Source organism: Macrobrachium nipponense, chromosome 3 (assembly GCF_015104395.2).
Source record: "Macrobrachium nipponense isolate FS-2020 chromosome 3, ASM1510439v2, whole genome shotgun sequence".
NCBI lineage: Eukaryota > Metazoa > Arthropoda > Malacostraca > Decapoda > Palaemonidae > Macrobrachium > Macrobrachium nipponense.
Genome location: NC_087202.1, coordinates 22,025,100 through 22,044,025, shown reverse-complemented (window position 1 = coordinate 22,044,025; position 18,926 = coordinate 22,025,100). Strand labels below are relative to the sequence as shown.

At 42.4% G+C, this 18,926-nt stretch overlaps 1 protein-coding gene across 1 annotated transcript in view; it reads right to left on the bottom strand.

The window, feature by feature from the left end:
* LOC135221657 (conserved oligomeric Golgi complex subunit 4-like) overlaps positions 1-18,926 on the bottom strand; it is a 304,771-nt gene that overhangs the window by 210,086 nt on the left and 75,759 nt on the right. Inside the window, exon 4 of the mRNA XM_064259355.1 lies at positions 12,359-12,445. Within this exon, the coding sequence (XP_064115425.1) occupies positions 12,359-12,445 (87 nt within the window). The remainder of the gene's footprint in view (positions 1-12,358; positions 12,446-18,926) is intronic.

The window sequence follows — 18,926 nt, the reverse complement described above, 5'->3', positions numbered from 1 at the left end:
CTACATAAGGTAAAAGACATGCACATGACAAACCTGAGTAGACAGTACCCTAAGTAAAACGGATAATAAATATAGAGCGTACATAGATAAGGGGATGTTCTAGGTATGGGAGACCGAGAACGAACCCACCACGCGGCAGAACCATGCTGCCATGCTTCCGACCCCGAGTTCGTATTTATACCTAAAAACGGCAAATACTGACTGAGGGCCGGAAAAAACCAACTAACCATAAATACTGAGTACTTAACTTAGCTGCTGCAATAGCTGCACGCTCCATCATAGATAGATCCAACGAAAGGGCACAAAAACACAGAGAGAAAAATATCACGTGTGACTCGTGTGCGCTAACTGAAAAGGATGTCCACCAGAGGCGCAGCAGTCGGCAGCATGGATGGAGTAGTAGTAGTACGAGCTGCTCACTCTGTGGGTCGGCTCTCCTCTTGGAGGGTTTTTGTTGTGGGAGATTTCTATTGGTATTTGGCTCGTGGTAGTGGTCTCACTCGCCTAGTGTTCATACCGACACCCTCTTGGAGGGTGTGAGCGAGTCGTTAGTTTACTGACCCGTTTTTCTATATTTATTTTATTTATTCTCTGGTATGTGTTAGTACATTTACCCTAGAAATAATAGATTAAAGGATATTTCGCGCAGCGACACGAGCTGAGCCCAGAAATGTATTTGTTTGTCACCAATGCCGGACAGCGAGGTGATGATTCTCTTAAGGCATGTGCCCAACAGGCGAAAGTCAATTGCCTTCTAGAGACCGAGGTCCCTGAAGGCAAAACATCTCATAGTTGTTGAATCTCAGCTAAGGAGAAACAACACTATGAACGTTGAAGACGAAGGTAGATATTGAATGCAACCTACGTCTTCACAGACGAATCGAGAGAAGGATTCTCAAGATTCATAACCTGTGCTTACAAATGACTGAAAACGCTAACCGCTATTTCATTGCTGTCCGGTGAGAAGTCGTAGTTGCAATGAAAGCGGGGCGTTCTTCAGTAATGAAACACAGGGGAAAGCCGCCTGAAGAACTGCTTCTCATGGGCTGAACATTTGGAAGTAGAGCTGTCAGGTCGGAGAGTAGCGATGTCTTTTGACACATCTGTTAATTCGGGTTGAACAATGAACAATTGTACACCTACGAATATGAGATATTTTGAAGACAAACTCAGATGTCTGCAAAATCATTCGCATTATCGCAGTGCGATGCAGCGGGAGACTTGTACAGACTTCTGTTACCGTGCGGTAAACAGAAAGATGAAAGAGTCCAAGAGATATCTCTGTTGAAAATTCTCGCAATGTCGAAGGCGATGGAATCTATCGTCACAGCAGTAGATGGTCCTTCATTATTGCGAGAATCCCCGTTAATCAGAGACCTAAGTCCATGATTGTTGGGCAGAGATACGGTTCGGTAGTCAATCAAGCAGGGGAGAGAGAGAGACATAACTAACCGTGCATCTCGGAGGCCCAGCTGATACTGAGCTGCTATCAGGCAGTTCAATACGCAGTAGCTGAGCCTGAGCTCTCGCTGACTCGTCATCCTGAGTTGCCAGGTAATCCATTATTCCACGAAGGAATGCGTTCGGCTAGAACCACCGAGCATAAAAGATATGCTCGAGCAATTATATTTAGGCGAAACGAATTTCGGTAAATATAAAAGTTGAAATGGTGTTGTCGTGACAAAACCATAAGTATATAAAATTGAAACTGAAAACTCCTGGGAGGTTGCAGGCAACCCCGAGTTGCAGTTCAATTAGAATACTTCTCTTCTAAGTCGCAATCCGTAGATTAACTAGGATATGCGCCTACCCCTTGGACAATTCAACTGCTTAGTAGAATCATGTCGTGAGGTTAATATACGTAGTATATTTGTAGGATTCTGAACAACGATCTCCATCCTAAATTCTTTCCTTCAAGAAAACAAAATAAGGATTGGAGATCGACCACCTTCAATCTCTATCAAAGAGAGTGAAGGAGAAGTCTTCCTCGAAGGAAAGCTTCAATGGTGAACAGAATACTAAGACGATAGTTCAAGCCAAACTGGATATTCCCATCCGATCTTCTCTATTCCAGGTTGGTCGCCTACTGTGAGATAGTTTTCTTTCAGCAGCAGTCTTCTTTCCAATGCTAGAAGTTCCAGGAATTCGAGCATAGGCGAGGTTCCCGATTATCGTGTAACATATCGGGGATTCTCGTCTCGCTCACTTTGGACCGTGGTCTCGCCTAAGTGTTTGGAGATCGTAAAAAACTCGAACACTCTGAATGCGCTAGAAATTCCGTAGAATTCTAAGCAGTCTGCGAAACCCCCACCGAAATCGTCAAACGATATCGGCTGGTGGTCCTCTCGATTTCCGTAGAAATCGAGAATGGGGCAGGATACCTCCTCAACGACCGGGGCTTACGTCAGGTAGGAACCCGAATGGTCCCCCCGAGGTAGCGCAGTCCCCAACGTGGGATCCTACAGAGAAATCTCTGTAGATCACTCCCCTTTCCCTCGTAGCCGTAAGGAGAGAGGGAATGGGGGAGGAATTGGATACTCGCTCGCCTTCCCAGTGGAACTAGCAGTTGGAGAAGAGTAGGAGCAGCCATCGCCTTGCGGCGATGGCCTCTCCAGGAGTCTGGGAAAACGTATCGTCAAGAGTACGTTTTCCCGCAGAGGGTTACGAACTCTCCACTGTAGGTAAGGGTCTGCCGCCACTGTGAACGTCGTCTGGGTGGGGCTGATCGACACCTGACAGGAGAGAGCCGATACCGTCCTCCGACTCATTCCAGTCCTCGTCGAGGTCGAAACCTCTCAGGAGGACCGAAGGAGTATTTAAATACGGTGTCCGAATACACGTAGAAACGCCGCTGTCGCAGTAGAGGAGGTGGAAGTAGCTTGATTGACCAGCCAGAACTGAGAGAGCCTTCTTGTCCGGAGATGAGAGACTCTGGTTCGAGACAGAATTGGCAAGCTCCGATCGCGGCAGACCCACCGTCGGTTTGGGTTCCCTCTCGGGCCCCAAAACGACTCGAGCAGAGACGTGGGCTCTGCTGGTGGGAGCGGCAATCCTTCCGCAAGGTCATTATGCTGACGAATCAGCTTAATGACTTCTGCAAAATTCCTCTGTATCTCGGGAGTAACCGCGTCTTGCGGAGTAGGACCGTCCAGTCCCTCCAGCAAGAACAGATCCCGAGATACTCCTCCTTCAGAAGGAGGAACAGCGGTAGACCCCTGACGGTCGCCTCCAGCTACTTGCGCGTATGTCCTAGTCGGTCCTAGAACCGTGCCTGGTCCATACGGCGTCATAGCGGGATCGCGAGCGGCGCACCTCTCGCGATCACTCCTAGGTACCTTGCTCCTCCCGGTGTAGCCCGAGGAGGTTGAAGGTACAGGAGAGGCAGACCTGACGCTCCCCCCTAGCTCGCTGGCAGGACCAGCGTGCTTGGAGGGCTGCTGCTGATCGTCAACACGCGGTGGCGATCGAGCAGCAGGCCTAGCCTTGCCGCTCGCCTGGGGCGAGAGGCGAGACTGAGAACGTCGACGCTGATCTCTAGCGTCAGGCGAGCTGTTGCTGGTTACCGTCTCCGCCCGGTCCCGATGGGAGCGGCGGTCAGGTGACCTGCTAGGCTCGCTGTCGCGGTGAGACCGGTGAGCATCCCCTTCCTCGCCTCAACCCGTGGCTGGTCAGCGACCGTCACGTCAACCCGAGCAGCCAGCTGGTCGCTGCGAGAGCGTCCACTGGCCTGGCGAGAGGTCGTCATGCACGACTCTCGCCAGTCTTCTGCTCCGCGCTTCGGTCTTGACGGCGAGCGAGCTCGGGTGTCAAGACTTTGGCTGGACGGTCTCCCGCGGGAGACCGTCCACTCGGTACTTCTCGCTAACGAGAAGCCGAGGCGGATCCTGGTTTAGCGGCAGAACCGCTAGAACCAGGCGAGGAAGTGCCAGCCGAAGCTGGTACTCCTCTGGTCCCCGTCTTCTCCTTGGTAGAAGAAGAGACGGGCCCTGTTCCCGAGGGAGCAGGAGGACCAGCAGAAGAGCTCCCCGAATCGCCGGAGCGAGACGGGCCCTTAGAAGGTCCCGAAGGAGCCTTCTTAGGGGGGAAAACCCGGGTTACCAGCTGGTCGCTGCAAGAGCGGCCGCTGGCCTGGCGAGAGTCACCTGAGCGGCTCTCACCAGCCTTCTGCTCCGTGCCGCGTCTTGGCGCCGAGCGAACTCTGGCGCCGAAACTTGGCTGCATGGTCTCCCGAGGGAGAACGTACACTCGGGATCTCTCGCGAACGAGAGACCGAGCCGGAACCTGGCGTAGCGGCATCGCCGCTAGCACCAGGCGAGGAAGTACCAGAGCTAACCGATACTCCTCTGGTCCCAGTCTATCTCTTCCTTACGGAAGGGGAGACGGGCCCCGCTCCCGAAGGAGCAGGAGGACCAGCAGAAGGACCCCCCGTGCCACCAGGGTGGGACGGGCCCTTAGAAGTTCCCAAAGGAGACTTCTTAGGGGGAAGGCAGCCTTCTTCTTCTTCGGCTTATGGGCCTTAGAAGTCGAAGGGGAAGAGGCAGCAGCAGACGATGAAGACGAAGATGACAGCTTCCTCTTCTTCCTCTTCCTCGTCAGCTCACGCAGGACAGTCGTCAGGTCCTCCATCCAGGCCGGAGCCGGGGCTATTTCCGAAGCAACACGGCCCGACTGCACCTGTCCGGAAGGACCTGGGACTGGGGAAGACACCGTGGGCAGGACCAGCATGGACAGGCTCAGGAACCAGGAGCGACAGGAACAGCAACCAGCTCAGGAGCGGCAGGAACAGCGGCAGCGGTAGACCCAGAAGGGACAGCCAAGCCAACAGCGGGAATCACATCAGCAGCGGGAATCACATCAGCGGCAGGTACGGCAGGCCCAGCGATCGCCTCGTAGAATCATCGGCAGCCAGCGGGAACCTGGGTACTGGCGGCCGGTCCAGGGGCGAGCTGCTGGAACAGCGGAAGTCTGGGGCAGGCAACACGAAGAAAACAGGCGGCGGCGGCAACCCCCCTCTCGGTACGGCGGCGGCCCTTGTAGCGGCAGACGGCGTCACCGACACAGCATGGGGAGTGTAGACCAGGAGGGGGGGGGAGCAGCATAAGCGGCCGTGGTAGTAGTGGAGACCGCCCCAGACCTCGCTAGACGCTGCAGCAGCCCGTGGATGCTAGGCACGCCCTGCCGCCGTGGTGGTCCATACCTGTCCAAGGTCGTCTCCCACGGATGTAGCACCTGCGGTAGCATAGATAGATTAGTAAGAGGGGTTCCCTCACGCACAGGGGGAAGACATGCCCCACCCCAAACGCAAGGAAGACCCCAAATACAAAATATAACGAGGAAGCTGAGCGGGGGGCAGGAAGGAAGACGAAGAATCGGATACCAAGGGAGTCGCGGGAGAGCTTTCCGACGACTTCCTGGCAGACCTTCGCTTCCCCTACCCCCGCACAGCAGTGAAAAGTAATATGAAAATGAAACAGAATACTGCCCTTGCGATTCACTTCATAGAACTTAAAGGGGAAAAGATCAATTCCCGGGTAAGAGCGGAAACTTGATCCAAATAATATGATGCTATCATAAAATATATATGAAAATGAAACAGAATACTGCACTTGCGATTTCACTTTCACAGAAAATAATCGTAAGGATCAATTCCCGGGTAAGAGCGAAAATTGATCCAAATTAAATTTATGCAAATAAATAAATGAAAATGAAAAGAATACTGCATTGCGAATCCACTTTCATTGCATTTTATCATACAAAATAAAAGGCTCGTGCCGAGCGCAATCACGCTCCCGGTAACGAACGCACAGGGCAAAAATATAATTAAAAAAGTACTTACATTTTTCAATTACACACTTTCGCCCAAAATACATGACTCGGCGCGAGCGCGCCCGCCCTCGGCACCGAGACATAATTCAAGGGTTCAATTCATGAAAAGAGAGGAAATCGCCGCATCTACGGCGATAGCTCCATGTTGGTTCATAATTAAGTAATGAAAATGAAAACAGTGTACTTACAGTTTCATTTTCAAGTCAAACAAACCATTAGTAGAAAACACAATATAAACAAAGCATACGACGATGAAGCGGGCAGAGAGCGATGACGAACACGTCCTTCACACCCGCGGCCGAAAGCAAAAGTGGTTTGTTTACCTCCCAGTCGCGCGGCGCGCGACTGTCGGACAAGCAGTTAACTACCGTTCTCCCCTTGTTCGAAGCTTACGACCGTTCCAGCTGCCGCTAGCTACTTCCTATTGTTAAAGGGCCGATGGTTTGTATTACGTATCGGAACAAAAATCATACATGCGATTGTGGTAATGTTTGCACCATTTTAAAATTAGCCGTTATATAAAGTTTTATATATGGAAATGTGCGCAATTTCATGCACAATACAACTAAAAACAACCCATGGTTGTAGCTTTTATCAGTTTTGAGATATTTTCATACAAATAACGATAATTGCCAAAATTTTAACCTTCGGTCAACTTTGACTCTACCGAAATGGTCGAAAAACGCAATTGTAAGCTAAAATGCTTATATTCTAGTAATATTCAAGCATTTACCTTAATTTTGCAACAAATTGGAAGTCTCTAGCACAATATTTCGATTTATGGTGAATTTATGAAAAAAATAATTTTCTTTACGTCCGCGCGGTAACTCTTCCGAAAAAATCATACGTGCGATTGTGGTAATGTTTGCACCATTTTAAATTAGCCGTTACATAAAGTTTTATATATGAAAATGTGTGCAATTTCATGTAGAATACAACAAAATATAATTGAAGGTTGTAGCTTTTCTCATTTTTGAAATATTTGCATATAAATCACGATAAATAGAAAAAACCACGTTCGGTCAACTTTGACTCTACCGAAATGGTCGAAAAACGCATTTGTAAGCTAAAACCCTTACAGTCTAGTAATATTCAGTCATTTATCTTCATCTTGAAACAAATTTGAAGTCTCTAGCAAAATATTTAGATTTATGGTGAATTTAAAAAAAATCTTTCCTTCCCTCCGCGCGCGGATTTTCCGCCACAAATCTCCGAAATGCGTACGTCCCATTCTCGGAATATTTGCTCCGTTTCATATTAGGCATTTCATAGAGTTTTATATATGAAAATGTGTGGAATTTCATGTAGAATAAAACGAAAAATATTTGAAGGTTGTAGCTTTTCTTATTTCCGAAATACGTAATTGCATATAAAAAATATACAGTACATATATATAAAAATTCGACATTCGGTCAACTTTAACTCGTCAGATATGGTCGAAAACTGCAATTGTAAGCTAATAGTCTTACAGTATAGTAATATTCAATCATTTATCTTCATTTTGAAAGAAATTGGAAGTCTCTAGGACAATATTTAGATTTATGGTGAATTTTTGAAAAAAATATTTGTTTACGTCCGCGCGTTACGAATTCATGCATTATGTTGTGATAATATTTTCTCTGTGTTGCTTTTATCGTTTTACAATGTGTTATATACCAAAATGATTGCAATTTAGTGTACATTACAATGAAAAAAAAGTAACTTGTTACCTTTAACCGTTTTGTGCACAGCGTGATTTGAATACAATTATATATGAAATTTCGTTTTTGCGCTATCATATATCGCATTATTTATATATGATAATGATAATTTTTTTCATTTCTGATGGTTGCATACTAAACTTCAGCCAATGACAAAAAAAGGAGCCATAAATGAACTCTTAATCTTGAAAACTAAGCGCGCTGTGATTTTTAGAAAAAAATATTTTTTCCGCTTCCGCGCTCACTCTGAAACACCTCCGGCACACGGGAGACAATTTTTTTTACCGCTTCGGCGTTTAAGGGTTAAAAGCATGAACATTTATAAAATCTACACATCGATCGCTAAATTTGCACTCTTTGAAACTTGATATTTTCAGATTTGGCAGGCGGCGGCTTACAAGAACGAACACGAAAAAACATCGTATTTGATAATATGGAGGGCAGTTTCAAAAGCTGCCTTTGTATCATAATTCAGCGCAGAAATAAAAATACCCTATATGTAATACGTTTTCATACACATTTTAAACATAAAAGCATGAACATTTATAAAATCAACACATCGATCGCTAAATTTGCACTTTTTTTAACCAATATTTTCGGAAGAGTGGCAGGCAGCGGCTCACAAGAAAGAACATGAAAAAACATCCTCTTTGATATTGTGAAGGGCAGTTTCAAAAGCTGCCTTTGTATCATATTTCTGTGCAGAAATAAAAATACGCTATACGTAATACATTTTCATACACATTTTGAACATAAAAGCATGAACTTTTATAAATCGACACATCCATAGCTAAATTTGCACTTATGTAACTCGATATTTTCAGCATAGAACGGGTCAGAGCCATATATTTTACCGTAATACCTATGTAATAACTCTCCATAAAATTTGTTACTATCATTTGTATAACCTTTATGGTCTGGACGGCATTTCTACAAATGTATGAACTTGTTAGACATAACGGTGCTAGCGGCGCTGTTGACTGAAAATTGTGCCATAAAAACACCTTGAAATGCCTTATTTTTTTAATGAATATTTTTGACGACAGCCGTAAAACCGATTCACTGCTAAGCGATTGCGCCATTAACCGCGGAATGTCTGTATTTGTTTCTATTCCCTTGGTTTTTAGCCAAGAACGAGTCTCCCTCTAATCCTTGGCTTCGTTCTTTTTCGATCAATAGGGTGATGACAATGAAGAAAGAACTCTGTGTCCTGTGAGGTCTTTAAAGTATTATCTTCACAGAACTAAAGACATTCAGGAGGTTTTGGCAGTCTTTGGGGATCTGTCAAAAACCCTTCCAGACCATTATCTAAGAATGTTCCAGCATTCTTTGTAAGAGAAATAATCCGAGAAGCACATTTTTCAGTTAAGGGGGCCGGTCGGAACCCTTATATATGGGGGTATATAGCAAAAAATGCAAAGTCATGAAAAAATTCATGGAGCTTCATATGGCAATTGAGAATACGTATACGAAATATTTCATCAAAATTCCTCTTACTTTCGTAGTTACAGGGTAATTAGTTAACGTAACTCAATAAGCCTAAAACATTGATCCGTACAAGAAAATGCAATATTTCTTCTGTTATTATAAATTTTTATAATTTTTGTCAAAGAAATTGGGAGAAATGGCATCTGTAGACATTCCCCAAGTCGAGAAGGGAGACTTCAGTCAGCTGCCAAGTTCAACTATGATTCAGTGCGAGCACAAACCTCAAGTAGTCTACACGTTCGAGTTTCACCTCTGACATTCGCTTGCTTTTACGTATGTTTATCTATGTTTCAGCAAGAATTTCATCATGCCAATGAGGAAAAGACAAGGAAAACATCTCGCTAACATACAGACGAAGACAAATCGCTCAAGTTTTATTACAGAATATCATAATATACGCATAGTTAGTGAAGAGAGAAGGGAGGGTTGCGTAGTAACGCCCCAGTCTTGCCTGACAGCACACGTCACACTGTGCCCAAGGCTACGATCTTTGAGCAAAGAAATCTTCATTTATGATAAATAACATAGTTTTGGTTTTTTAATACCCAAAATGGAATATGAAATTCATAATAATCATGATTTATTAAATTGTCTTAGTAAAAAGAGAGTACAACTTCGAGTTTCACCTCTGACATTCTCTTGCATTTACGTTTGTTTATCATTGTTTCGGCAAGAATTTCATCATGCCAAAGAGGAAAATACAAGGAAAACATCTCGCTAACATACAGAAGAAGAAAATTCGCTGTAATAAACCGATTTACTGAAGGAGAGAGAGAGAGAGAGAGTTGCGTAGGAAGGAGTGCCCAATCTTGCCTCATGCAGTGCCCCAGGCTACGATATATGAGCAAAGGGATCATCATTTATGATTAAATTATGATAAATAAAATAGTTTTGGTTTATTAATACACAAAAAAGAAATATACATTCATAATAATCATTATTTATTAACATTGTCTTTATAGAAATACGAAGGAAAACTTTGAATGCCCGTATCTCAAAACTATACTTATTGACCTTCAAAATCTATCTTCTCACTTAGTTTTAAAGCTATAACATTGGAATTTGGTATATAACAACCAAATTTGGTATAGAACAATCAAATTAAGCCCCTTTTTTCCAATTTTTTTTTCGCTTTTTTTTATAAATTTTTTTTCTCCGGATTTATAGGGTTTATTTTTTTACCATATTGAAAAATTCATATCTAGCAAAAAAATTATTTTTAGAAAAAAAACTCATTCGATTGGAGTTCTACATCAGGTCTATACATGGTAGTAATCCTAGGTCTTAATATTAAATATCAAGGGAGGAGATAGAATTTGAAAAATTGTTATTTTCGGGATAAATCGTCCTGACGTCACAAAACTGAAGGTCAGAGGCGAAAATCATATGCGGTTTGGAGATGTCCCAAGTCACCTTATTAAGTGGTATGAATATCAGTCCTGTCCTTAAAAAATGGCATTAGCCGGCCGGCCCCCTTAAGGAAGACGTTCTCCCGGTCTGCAAGGCTCAAGCTCATAAACTTAAGGCAGTAGCCACTTCTCTGGTGTTCAAGAGAAATTTATCTCTTACCATTATTATCAATTCTATGTTTTGGAAATGTAAATCTGTTTGATTGCATTATCTCGGTGTATGAAGACTGCAGTATCCTGGGTCCTTTTCTTGCAGCTGGTGTAGTGTTGGGAAAGGAAGTGAATGAAGCAACCCTTCCTAAAATTCTTATACTACTTGACATAAGCTGTGATGTTTCTTATGGGAAGCCTGGAGGTACAAAGTACCTGGAGTACCCTCCAGTCTTTTGGTGGTGGATATTTAGTTATTGTTTTGGTTATAGGTAACTATTTTTCTGGTGATCTCTTGGTACTGAGCCTTGGGCAGAGGCAATTATTTTGATACTTTGTTAGCCATTGGACTTGTCCCTTTGCTACAAAGGTCCCACTAAAGTAATAGGTGGTAGTACATGGCTTTACCGCCACGCCGTTACATGATAAGATAAGTGGCAACCAGACACAGTATTTTCTTGCTACAACTTTCTTATCAGGTAAGGAATCAGCAAACATTTTAATTAATGTCGGCAAAGTTTTTTCTATTCTCAAAAAATTGCCTTCAACTTGTTCACATTTACGTGGAGGGTCTTCTCTTATTCCATCCATAATCCTGAGACACTCTTGTCTCCCAAGAGAGCTCCTCATCCGCTGTCCCAATGCGTCAAAGAACTCTAAGTCAGGGTTCATAATGACTGGAGAAATCCCTTCCTAAAGTCTCTCCTTCAAAAGCCACTGCCAAAGATCTTTCTTTATTTCCTCTGTCAAGTGAAAGACAAACAAATCTGGTTGCGTCTTCCTATTCCAATTTGCCTTTAGAAAGAATTGGACAGACCTCATGTGGAGACAGCCCAAAGTTACGAATCTCTCCACCGATGCAAGAGTTCCGAGGAGCTGAGCAAGACAGGAGAATTAGAAATTCTTGAACTGTCCTTACAGTACACGACTATTCTCTTCGGGGAGAGAAAAATCCGAAAAGCTAGTGTGTCTAGAATCAACCCTAAATAGAGAATCATCACCAAACACCTCAATGAAAAAAACACATAGGCGATGAAAAGTCCATTGCAAGAACAACCGATGTTACTCCGTGGCTGGCAGAAAACAAATCGACGACAGTTAGCTCAGCAAACTGGATATTCCTGAAAGAGCACGAGTCCCTTATCACCTACACTAACGATGGCAGTGCTGCCGCCAAATACTACAGGCAGACCCTGGCTTACGATGGGGGCTCCGTTCTTGAGACGCGTCATAAGCTGAAAATCACGGTAAGCCGGAAAATCATAAAAAATCCTAGGAAAAACTTACTTATAAAGCTTTGGGTGTACTAAGAACTAAGTAAACTGCATTTTTATTGCATTTTTTATAAAAAAAAACTTCAAATATTGATTATTTTGCATTTTTGGAGTCGTATTGGTTCCATCAAATCGGCATCATAAGTAGCATGTAACCCTGGAACGTGTAAGGCATAACCCTGGAACGTGTCACAAACCTGGAAATAATTTCTGATGAATATAATTGAAAAGCATTGTAACCTCGTAGATTCGAAGCTGAACCTGCCGTAAGCCAGGGATTGCCTAATTTGAATTTTTGATTGCCAGGTAAGAAAAATTACAGCTTTGCAATTGTTTGGTAAGTCATTTATGTGAAACAGGTGATTACAGACAGTCCTAGCAGGCTGGCCAAGCTTTATTTTGTTTTTTATAGCTGATCGCATCTAATGTGGCAAAGATATAAGCTACCTTTAACATTAGGTAAGATTCATTCCAAATGATGTATGATAAAAAATAAAAAATCAATGTGTACCTTTACTTGCAGAATCAGTAGTATGTAAAAGAAGAGTTTCATCCATAGCTAAGAAGCGATGAATATGAGCTGCAGCTGTTTCATAGTCTGTAACAAGTAAAAAATTTCATTTAAATCACCAACTCAAGATACAGAAGCCAGTGAAATTGTAATAAAATTCAGTAATTTGAAACAGTACTACAGTAAACCCCTGTATTCACGGAGGATGGATACCTCCCGCCCCTCCCGCAAATAGCTAAAATCTGCGAATACTTGAAACCTCTACAAACATTTAGAACTGCTTATTTTGATAGTTAAGACCACTATAAACTCTCTAAAAATGCTTATACCTGAGTATTTTAATAGTTGTATCACAAAAAGTCCATTTAGTCATGATGATATGAAACTAATGTAATTTGAGAATATTTCTCAGTGAAAAATACTACAAATAGGCAAATTTTCTGCGAATACAGTAATGGGTATATATGATTCATAGAAACATCTGCAAATAGGTGATTCCACCAATCTTGAGTGTGCAAATACAGGGAGGTTTACTGTATTAAAAAAAATATTTCTCGATGCATACCAAAAAACCTAAGCAAAATGATGAAAGAATCAACTGAATACAGAATTTAGACCAAAGGCCAAGCACTGGGACCTATGAGGTAATTCAGTCCTGAAACAGAAATCGACAGTAAAAGGTTTGAAAGGTGTAACAGAAGGAAAACCTGGCAGTTGCACTATGAATCAATTGTTATGAGATGGTGGAGAGTAAGGTGGAAGATAGAGAATATGAAAGGAGGTACAGTAAAAGGAATGAAAGTGGTTGAAGCTAGGGGAAGCAGACATGCTACAAAGAACGCTAAGTAATGCCTACAGTGCACCACATGAGTTGCACTGATGGCACTGGCCCCTTACATGGATGAAAGAATTTGGGATAGCCATTCCTCACTCCACACTGAGCAACAGGCAATATTCCTCGCTCTGATTCTCAGTGAAATGCACCATGAACAGCTTCAGTTTAAGGCCTTCCAAGAATTATGCTATCCTTTTATTATTAATACAATATTAATAGCTAATAGTTAGAAAAGCAGAATAATAAAAACCAGGAACAGAAAAATAAATACCAAAGTAAATAACTTTACAAAAACTTAAAACCAATAGACTATGAAATAAGAGTCATCTGCACCTGCTCAACATATGAGCACTGGTAACAAATTTGAAATGGTGTTATGTGACCCATCTAGCATCTTCTGAGTGGTCTGTTTCATCTTTAACACCAACCTGATGAGGCAAATATCAACCTTCCCTGGAACTTTAGTTAAAAATAAAGGAAATTCTCAACATCTACTGCCATGAATTAATGAAACCATTCATGGATGTAACGCAAATATTTTTGCATAATTAAACTTGTAGGGGGTACAATTTAGTTTGCCTTGCAAAGCTCACAGTAAATATTATGTATCTGAGGTTCTGTGCAGTGTCTCTGCACTGCTTTGTCTTTTCTCTCATGTTCTCTTAGGTCTCATCCTACTTAACTGCCCAAGTTCTTTTAACTTCACTACACTTTCCATCTTTCACTGAAGAACAAAATAATTAAGACAAGCTTTATAGTCCAGATATGTGACTTATCCGTTCACTGAACTACTAATACTTGAAAAATAATAATGATACCTGTAATAATAATAATAATAATTGAGATGCTCATCCCTCTCATCATTAAAATGGCTTTTAATAATTTTTTCTGTTGACATCACGCTTAGACATATCCTCAAAGTTGATATTCAGGATGTTTTCTATTCCTTAGAAACTATCTCTTTACCTTTTCACTTAATATTGTTGAATGCAGGTACTACTAAGTCCACAGAACTTTTCCTTTTCTAACTGTCCATAAAAACATGCTACACATTCTTTGCTTCTAATTACCATTAGCAATGCCGCATTACCTTCAATTTTATGTTTGACACTAGGAAAGATGAATTTAACATAAGACAATTCATACTATCCCATAAGAACAAAATAACATAAGACAATTCATACTATCCCATAAGAACAAAATAATATTTTTATCATAAAATAAAGTATTATATATAATGTACTTACCCAGTAATTACAGCTAAGAGTTTTGAAATTCACGGGTTGCACTAGCTTTTTGTTTTGTGTAGGTGACATTGACCCGCCCACTTTCAGGGAAAGAGAGGAACAACTTGGCAGACAGAGCTCAGTTTATTAATGGCCCTATCCATGTGAGGGGATGGAGCGAGGGCTCCGATCATGTAATTACTAGGCAAGTACTATATGTAAAATTTTATTAATCATAAATATATCATTAAAATATCATTTTTATATAAGAAACTTACCCAGTAATTACATAGCTACGCATTGACACTTCTACCCCCAAAACATTAGGAATGGTAATGAATTTGAGAATAGAAAGTTGCTAACATTAATACAATCTTTGTTGTTTCCTTACCTGATAAGAGAGCCGCCGCGTAGTGACATGGTGGTATAGCCGTGGAGCGCCTACTACTTCAGTGGATATTTTGCAGCGAAGGACAATTCCAATGACTAGCAAAGATAAAACAAGTTGCTCCAACCCAGGGTACAGTACCACAAAACAATCAGAAAGAAAACTGTCACCTATACCCTAAAGAACAATAAAATCACAACCACCACCCTACCATAAAAAGAATTTCGTACCTCCAGGCTCCCCAACGACTCAACACCTTATGTCAAGGCAAAGATTAAAAATAAGGTAGAGTTGCTTCCTATGCTTCCTTTCCCAACACCACACCAAAAGATAAAAACGAACAAAAACTAATCCAAGGTACTGCAATTATCATATAGTTTCAATCTCATGTAAGTAATGGGATGCAAATACCAACTTACATTTCCCAAAATATGATTGTAATATTGAAGAGAAGGATAAACTGAATGCCAATGAAGTAGCAACCGTTTTAGTAATTTCATGAGCTTTGACATTGCAAAAAGGAAACGTCCTCTTCAACTGAGGAGTAAGCTTCCAAGATAATGTCCCTGAGGAAGAGTAAGCTTCCAAGATAATGTCCCTAAGGAAGAGTAAGCTTCCAAGATAATGTCCCTGAGGAAGAGTGCCAGGGCATTCTTAGATGGAGGTTTGGAGGGGTTCTTAATTGAACACCACAGACTGCTTGACATAACACGAATATCTTTAGTTCAAAGAGCTCACGAGACATAAAACTCTCTCATCATTAGGGCCCAGTATATAAAGAATCCCAGGGAATAGGAGCAAACTGCATTCCCTTTGGAGAAGAGCCCACTTTCTTATCCAAGGCATGAACTTCACTGACCTGTTTTGCTGTAGCTAAGAAAACCAGAAAAAGGGTCTTCCTAGTCAGGTCTTGTAAGGAAATAGAATGCATGGGGTCAAACAAGGACCAGACAACCATTTTAAAACCACATCTAAATTCCATGAGATTACAGGTACATCCTTCTGTCTGGAGGTGTCAAAGGACTTAATTAGGTCCAATAAATCTGGATTAGAGGACAAATTCATTCCTCTCTGGCAAAAGAATGAACTCAGCTTGGACCTATAACCCTTAATTGTGGAGTTGGACAGGCTTCTAGATGTTCTTGAAATACAGCAAAAAATTTCCTATTTGTGCTATAGAGGTCTAAGTAGAGGAGATATTGTGTCTTCTGCACCAGGCACTAAAGATCTTCCACTTGGTCTGATATGCTTTGTAAGAGGATTGTTTTCTACATTTGGCAACAGCTCCTGAAGCTGCTTTTGAAAAACCTTTCTTTCTGAGCAATCTCCTGGCAGTTTGAAGCCTGTCAGGGCCAGAGTGGACAAGTCATAATGAAACTGTCTGAAGTGTAGCTGTCTGAGTAGCTGAAGTCTTTGTGGAAGTAGCCTAAGAAAATCTACTAACAGGTCAATGACGTCTGGAAACCACTCCTTCGATGGCCAAAACAGGGCTATTAATATCATCAAGATATTTATTGTTTTGTGTGTATGTATGGTGCTTTTTTACGTTGCCTGGAACCAGTGGTTATTCAGCAACGGGACAAACGGCTTTACGTGACTTCCGAACCACGTCGAGAGTGAACTTCTATAACCAGAAATACACATCTCTCACTCCTCAATGGAATGGCTGAGAATCGAACCCGCGACCACTGAGGTGGGACGCAAATGCCATACCAACCACGTCACTGAGGCGCTATCAAGATGTTTAGATGAGTTAGAAATTTGTTGATTCTTGTCTGACCATGCTCAATGGGGTAATTCGTACAGTCTTTGTTCGACCAGTCCTGTATCATTGCATCCACTGCCCACGCTACATGATCCAGGACTGGCGCTCGACGCTAGATGATCTGGGACTGGCAAAAAGAACTGAGGAAGACGTTCTGGAGAAGGCAAACAGATCCACCATCATACTTTCCCAAAGCTTCCATAGGTCTAGGCAAACCAGAGGATCTAGGATCCATTCCATTGAGAGAACTGCTTCTGATAGCTTAAGTCCCTCTGCCAGGACATTGAGGTTTCCTTGAACAAAGCAAGTCACAATTCAAGTGCAGTTCTGGTCCAACCAAAGAAGGAGGTCTCTTGCTGCTTCGTACAGTGAGAAAGAGCGAGCTCCCCCTTGCTTCCTGATTTAGACAGAGCAGTCATGCTGTTGGAATGGACTGCTACTTCTTGGACCAAGTCCCTGAGATCTCCTTGCTCCTCAAAAGACCTTCCCGACCCAGATCTGACACATCTGAGAAGAAGTTTGGGTTAGGGTTCAGAGGGAGAAGGGACTTCCCTTCCAACAATCTTCTTTCAGAGTTCCACCAAAGAAGATCCTCCTTTATCTCTGGAGTAATGGGAAACATGAACAAGTTTGGGAAGATCTTAAAAAATTCTGCAGGGGCCTCAAATGGAGCCTGCCTAGGGAGACAAACTGTTCCATAGACAACAGAGTGCCTAGAAGACTCAACCAACTGCTGGCTGAACATTTTTCAAGGGTTAGAATCTCGTTTACCTTCTCCAGGCATGATTATCCTTTTCGGGATGAAAAAGTCCAAAAATCCTGAATCTATCATCATCCCTAAATACAGAATCCTCTGAGAGGGAGTCAGTTGGGCTTTCTGCACTGTGACAAGTGGCCCTCTTACACCTGTTTTAACCTTTTTCTCTTTTGAAACATAAAAGAAATCATGGAAAGAATAGAGGAATTATTTTTGGAAAATCACCCGAGTTAAAATGGAAATGCAGAGTACAAGAAAAAAAAAAAAAAAAAAAAAAAAAAAAGTGTTATTTTGCCTTTTGTGATGTTTTGACTCATCATCTGTCCCCTTTTGCATTAATGATTTCTCAAGTACAAAAACATGACCAAGCCATCAGCCACCTGCAAAAATGTCATTTTAATGTTCTGTCACTTTTTATAGTCTGTCAAATACCTGTCATGGCCATCACCGCTCCAAAACCTAATTAAACCGATAACAGCTTGCCTCTTCAAGAAAGATGGGAGACCTCTGGGACTGTACTCCCTTGAAACCACTGTCCAAATTCCAGTCAAATCTTACTAAAGTCATTTGGCCCCTAAAACTCATTAAGCTTCACACACACACGTGTGTGGTCTCCATGACCTGAACTCGCACCCGTATCTTTTTTTTCACAGTCCCCTGCACCTAATTCTCCGCCCACGAGCCCAAATCCCCTCAACCGTATTTAGCACTTCTTTGTACTCTCTCCTCCATGCCCTTCTCTGCCAGCTTTCAATTACCTTTTGAGGTACCTACCGGAATTAGCAGTGAGATCAAAGTTACGAGAGATGTTGGACCTATTTTGACAGATATCAAAAAACACAATTTCTGGCGACACCTGAACTGAGTATATATATGGGCTGGCCTGCACTCTCAAACTGCATTTCACCCTAGCCTTTCAATATGGCAGTCTGCCCTAGTGTACTGCTGTTTTGGTGAAGATCTTACCGGCTAGTTTACACTTCCACTATTCCATCTGGAACCAGGACTGCCTAGACTTCCTTCCCTGATACCCACCTTGAAGCTGTCTCACTGAAGTACCTGAGCGCTTACTGACATGGAATGCGGAGCTCTCCCCCATTTTATTCCTTGGTGAAGAACTGCAAGTGATGAAGCCCTTCCTCTGACATTTTGGCTCAACTCTATATTTATGTCTCGTCCACAGACTAAGGTAGTAATTGAACTGGAAGTCGATTGCTGGCCTTCACCTACTATTCCTCACACTCATTCCTGTTCCACCTGTTCTCCTATTCCCATGATCTTATTATCCTGTCTCCTTCAAAAACCGCAGTGATTTTTGACTGTGCATTTGTGACATCCTTTAATTCATTGTGAAAGTGTTCTTAAAATCTTTGTTGGTCATGCTACTGTAATCCCAGTAATTTAGCTTTCATGAAATGTTTTGATATTTGTTGTATTTTGCTTTTCCATTTAAACATTGATTAGTTACGTAAGCTTCCCCATTGTTATCCTGTGTGTTACAATGCTACCTACTTTGCAGATTCGTGTAGACTTCCCTGTTGTGTGCCGCCTTCTGTAGTTCAACAGTGCCACGCAACACTCATACTGCCAATACCAT